The sequence below is a fragment of the Cyprinodon variegatus genome, unplaced genomic scaffold, assembly GCF_000732505.1.
Source record: "Cyprinodon variegatus isolate N-32 unplaced genomic scaffold, C_variegatus-1.0 Scaffold901, whole genome shotgun sequence".
NCBI classification, from domain to species: domain Eukaryota; kingdom Metazoa; phylum Chordata; class Actinopteri; order Cyprinodontiformes; family Cyprinodontidae; genus Cyprinodon; species Cyprinodon variegatus.
In genome coordinates, this window is record NW_015151354.1 from 15695 (window position 1) to 21292 (window position 5598).

General features: G+C 39.0%; 1 protein-coding gene across 1 annotated transcript in view; it reads left to right on the forward strand.

The window, feature by feature from the left end:
• lrriq1 (leucine-rich repeats and IQ motif containing 1) overlaps positions 1-5598 on the forward strand; it is a 59853-nt gene that overhangs the window by 3749 nt on the left and 50506 nt on the right. Inside the window, exons 2-6 of the mRNA XM_015397972.1 lie at positions 573-669; positions 776-843; positions 947-992; positions 2559-2713; positions 2819-2893. Coding sequence (XP_015253458.1) covers positions 573-669; positions 776-843; positions 947-992; positions 2559-2713; positions 2819-2893 — 441 coding nt within the window. The remainder of the gene's footprint in view (positions 1-572; positions 670-775; positions 844-946; positions 993-2558; positions 2714-2818; positions 2894-5598) is intronic.

Genomic DNA, 5598 nt, shown 5'->3' on the forward strand with positions numbered 1-5598 from the left:
GCTCCTTTTTACAAACAGGGTATAAAAATCTTTCATTAAAGGAGCTGCTCAGCTCCTCTCCAGTCTGCTGCAGAGGGTGGAAGGTGTTGTCCACGATGGATGTAAGCTTGGACAGCACCCTCCTCTCAGCCACTTCCTCCGCTGAGCATTGAATTATTAAAATATTTGCTACTCTCTCTAAATGAACTTATAAAGGAAATAATAACTGTCCCAACAGTCCTGTTTAGTTTTGGGATTGCATCAAACTTTGAAGTTTATCATTATTTTAATAAATAAATAGATAAATTATTTTGACCAATGAGTTTCATGATAACCATCAATGGTATGAGAGTGAAGAATTCCCGGTGGCAGAAAGATGAAACTGCACATCCTGCCATACTTTTCAGGTCTTATTCATAAAAACACTAATCAATATTTCACTTCTATCACTCCGTTACTATGTTCTATTCTGTTACAGTTATAGTAGCATGCAGTTAACTTCAAATTAAAAATGTTTGTCTGGTTTTACTTCTAACTGGAATAAATGAGCAAAGAGAAGGCCTCCAGCTCACAGACTAACTGTTTGATTCCAGGCTCTGGGTGATATTCCTCCTTCATTGGTTCGCTACTTTGAGACCTCAAAAAGCCGAGCAGCAGCCTGTGAGAAACTGATCTTGGAGGAACATGAAGGTAAACTTTTACCAAAAAAAAAAAAAACTGTTCAATCAGTAATAAGACTTTCTAATATGGTGGCAGAAAGTGAACTGATATCTACTTCTATTGGACTGAATCTTAGAGTTCAAAGATGGTTTGATGCAACTGACAATTGAAATAAATGAAGGCGTCTGGAAATCAAAGGAAAAGGTAAGTTCTAAATTACTGATATCTGAGGCATAATTCAATGACAAAGTTTGGAGGAAAAATTTTCAAAGGATTGATAAACATGACTTTGTGTTTTTTTATGCAGATTCCCAGTGTGTCTGTTGATGACAAGAATGACTCTAAGAATGACGGTAGGTTGTTTGGTGGGAAACACAGGACCAAACAATGATAAACTTTGTATTTTCAAAGCCCCCCCTCCTATATTTAATATGTTTCACATTAGGTATCCCAGTCTGGACAAGCCTGAAAACATTTCAGATCTATACATTTGATACTTTTATTGATTAGAAGCTGCAAAGATTTTGGTTGAAATCTATTCAGTTATTAAGGGAAAGAAGACATTTAATGAAAAGAAATAAAAACAAAACACTTTCTACATTTAAATCTAAAAAAATTGGAATCCAGAATTGAAACTTTGAAAAATGTTTTAATAAAAAAGGCCTTGAGATTACCTTTTTGTTGTTTTTTTTTTCAAATTACTCTATTTTCTTTGTAAAAATGTCTTTTCATATTTTCCATCCATGGAGTAGAGGCATTGATGTGCAGGCCAAACCCTGGACAGGTCACCGGTCTGTTGCAGGGAAACACAGAGACATACAACCATGCAAACACACACTCACACCTTTACATTGATGATTTTTGTGTGATTTTATTTTTGGGTTGTCTGCATATTCAAGGTTGTACAGAGGAAAGTATTCAATGAGAATAATTAATTAATTCAGATCAGTTATTTAAGGGTTCCCTTTGTTTTTTGGAGCAGTGTATACTTTTTTCTTCACATTTCTGTTTTTCAAATTGCATTTCACAGATCATATTCTCTTCACTTCAACCCTAAAACAAACACACAGTTTAAAAAAGAAAAATGTCCACACAGACCAATAGAATTGCGTCCTTGCAGCCCGCCGATAAGTGACACGAATCTTATCTGTAAAACACAATTCAAAACGGATTACATTTGTATAACTTGATCTGAAAACGGAAATTAAAAATTACAATATAAATCCTGAAAAAAAAAGTTGAAAAATAAATAGAGAAATTAAAAAGGAAATCTTAGAACATAGAAATTTACTTTTTTTTCAGAGTTACATTTACAAAAATATTCTTTGCACACTGTGTACATTAGAATGTCATTTCTGTGGAATTTAACCATTTCAAACTGGAGAGACACACAGAGATTAGAAAAGTATTCCATTTTTTTATGCAGGTATTTTGAACTAAGGAAAACCATCTGATTGCGAGGAGTCATTGACTCTCTGCAATCCCTCACACTGAGCATGTACAGTATGTAGTGACAGTGGAGAGGAAAAGTCCCTTTTAACAGGAAGAAACCTCCAGCAGAACCAGGCTCAGTGTGAGCGGCCATCTGCTGAGGCCCACTGGGGTTCAAGGAGACAGAAGAAGATAAAGACATAAGTGAAATAAGTCCTTTGTTCTCTGGCCTTGGCAAAAGACTTTGATGCTGTGAATCAACATTTGCTTTAATGAGTAACCTAGAAAAGGATTAGAATAGTCTCCCCCCCAGGCCCAGACGCTGATGGTGGAATAAGCCAGAGGGTGAGTGGGACTGATACTGATTGAGGAGATGTGGGGGAGATAGGTGAGAGTTTGCTTGCATGCCAAAGAGAGAAGCTAGGCCAGGAGCTAAATGAATGGGATCTTGAAAGGTGCTTGTTTTACATTTAATGTACTTTTCACAGATGGGAATACGGAGAAAGAGAACAATCGTACTTTGGACATAGGTGACCATCAGACACAGCCTGAGAAACCTCAGCATGAGCAGAAAACAGAGGCAAGACAGCAGAGAGAGATGGACTTCCAGGAAAAGCTGAACAGGATCACAGAGGCAGAAAAGGTAAATTTGTCCTGAATTTTTCACCATCAAAATGTTAACTTGGAGTAAAGCAAAGACTAAACCGAAGCCTGTTTGGGTTTGCTGGTTTATGTCTTCTGTCCCCAGCTTCAACAGACGGAGCTTGAGCTCAGAAAGAGAAACGCCCAGGAGAAACTGGAACAGGAGCTTCTGCTCCGGCAGGTTGGTCTTAAAGTTTCATCTTCAAAGATGATGTCAGCTATTCAGATTCTCTTCATAAATGTAAGGAAACCTTGACTAATAAATGGTAAATTGTCAGCTTACTGTAGTTAAGACAATATACATAAACTTTATCAACGTAAATATTTAATCCACTGTCTACGGAGACTTAAAAGGTACAAAATGAAGTGAATAAGTTTCTCATGACATAATTAAATGTAATATGAAATTAATAAACGTACCATTAAATAATGACCTGATTTTCACTAAGAAAGAAAGACAACTTTCAACTTGTTTTTTTACTACCCAGGAGTCAATATTTGCACCAGTATATTTAGAAAAAAACTTCAAAATTGTGTTGCAATTTATGTACAGACTGCCGCACATTGGGTAAGTAACCCCGGCTTCATTATTGTCAGAAACTCAGACCATAGGACCCAGAACTGAAGCAGAAAAATTAGGGTAATTTTCAAAACAGCTTTAAAGAAATCAGTGTGCAGCTGCAGGGACAGGTTCTCTGGATACTCTATAGAGACGGTCACTCAGGTTAGTGACTTCAGAACTCAGACAGGAAATGCTAATGAGTGTGTGGGTCACTAACCTGGTAAAGTTTAGTCTGAGCCCATAAGACGGAGTGAAGTCTGGAGCAATTGTTTCTCTGTAGCTTGCGGTGGGAGCCACTTCTTCCATCAAACAGAAGCCAGAGCACGCAAAGGAGCAGAAGAATCCAGAGGGATAATCCAAGGCAGAGTCGAAGCAGGAACAGGTTTCCAGGCCAGAAGATCAGAAGTCCGAGGATATCCAAGGCTATCCAAGAATAGGATGTCAGAAGACAGGTCCAACCGGAGCCTTAATGACAATGTGAAGCAGGCAGAATCCAGGTAACAGTCTGTGAACAGATCAGGCATGCAGAGCAGAACAGGGCCAAGAAAAACTCAGAAGTTGAAGGACTGAAATCAGTCCCGATCAGGTCATTAGAAACTCACACATAGTTAGGAAACTTTCACACTCGGCTCGAATAATCTGGCTGGAAACAGGTGGCTTAAATAGAAAGCAAGAACAGGTGAATCTGATGAGCACGTGTACGCTTCTGTTTTAAATGTCACAGATTTGTTCTGCATGCTCCCTTTCTCCTTGAGTCCATACTTCCTGTTTTGTTGTCAAGAACGTACCTGGCGAGATCACAAGTCCATACTTCTGGTGTTGTGAATTGAGAAATGGCTTGTGCCTCATGTCAACTTTTGTCACTTTGAGGATAGAACCAACCTGAGAACATTAAAGCAATTGTGTTGGATTTTTTAAGAGACCAGCCCCCTCCAGTAAAAAAGAAAATATGCACTTGTGAGAGCATGCACAAGCCCATTTTTCCTTGTGCACGTCTTGTTTAAAATGTGCTGTTCGGAAAGAGGATCATTGCTTTTTGCTCCGTTGGTCATGTAACTCTTTCTCCGTTGCGCAGTGCCTGCTCCATCTTTGTTATTAGTCGCCGCTGTTGGGTAGCGACAGTCAGGGGGGGGGTTTGCCATTAGGTAATACTAGGTAGTTGCCTAGGCCCCGAGTTCCTGGGGGCCCCATAAAACTCTGTTTAAATGTATAGTTAATACAACTATTCTTCATTTGTGCACATTAATCGTGTTTTTGATAAAAATCTTATCGCTATATTGCCATCAGAACGCCTGTAATTTCAAGTGTGTCTTAGCCCGCCTTCAGTGCCAACCACATTGGATCAGTCTATTTGCTGCACATGTTCACAAACCATTTGAAAACTAATGATGCTAAGAGCAATGTTGCCAATGTAGCACTTTTGTCACTATATTTAGTGACTTTTCAGGCCTGTCTAGCACTTTTATAAAAAAAAAAGTCCTAGCGCCAAATCTAACAACTTTTTGCTACTGGAAACTTTGGCGACAACATATAATATATATACATATATATCCAGAGCAAGTAGATTAGTAACCCCGCCTCCTGCTCTCCTCTATCTTGTCTGCTGTCATGATTCATGCAGCTATTATTTCATCCAAATGAAAGATGGAGAACAGATAAGGTGATCATGGCTTGTCTACAGGACTGTGTTATTTACTTTTGCCATCGCCTTTTTGGAAATACAGGAAAGAGCAATCAGCTAAGTGAGCTTAGAGTTTGGAAGAAATCTTTCAATCCTTTTGAGACAGCATGGAAAGTCAGCTGGGGACAAAATGTAGAGAAAATAATGTATGTCTATTCTATTAAAATTTCTGTATCTGTATAATGGGTCTGATTTATATGTTGTCTTCGCAGTTCAGAGGGCCCCCTGCCTGTCTTTGCCAAGGGCCCCAAATTTCTTAAAATTCAGCCTATGGCGAAAGCAGGCCACTGTTTCAGCAAATCCCATAATGCTTTGTGAGCAGAGCTCCCCTGAGCAAAGCATTCTGGGATATATCTGCCTCTTCTGAGGCCTTTCTTTTCTTCTCATATACTGCGTGGGGACTATATAGGGAACTCAGTTAACAGACCGTTCGGCCAGATGACCACTACTTTTGCTTCGTGTTGCTCACATGACTCCGGCTCACTGCACTTTCTCTCTTCTTCCTCACCTCCAAAACAAATCCCATGGGAAGAGCTATTGTAAAGTATTCTGGGATCATGGATGTACACCAACATTTTTGAAGATGCTTTGTGGAAAATTTTGAGCCCACTACTTTTTCATCCACTAGACATTTGGGCACTCA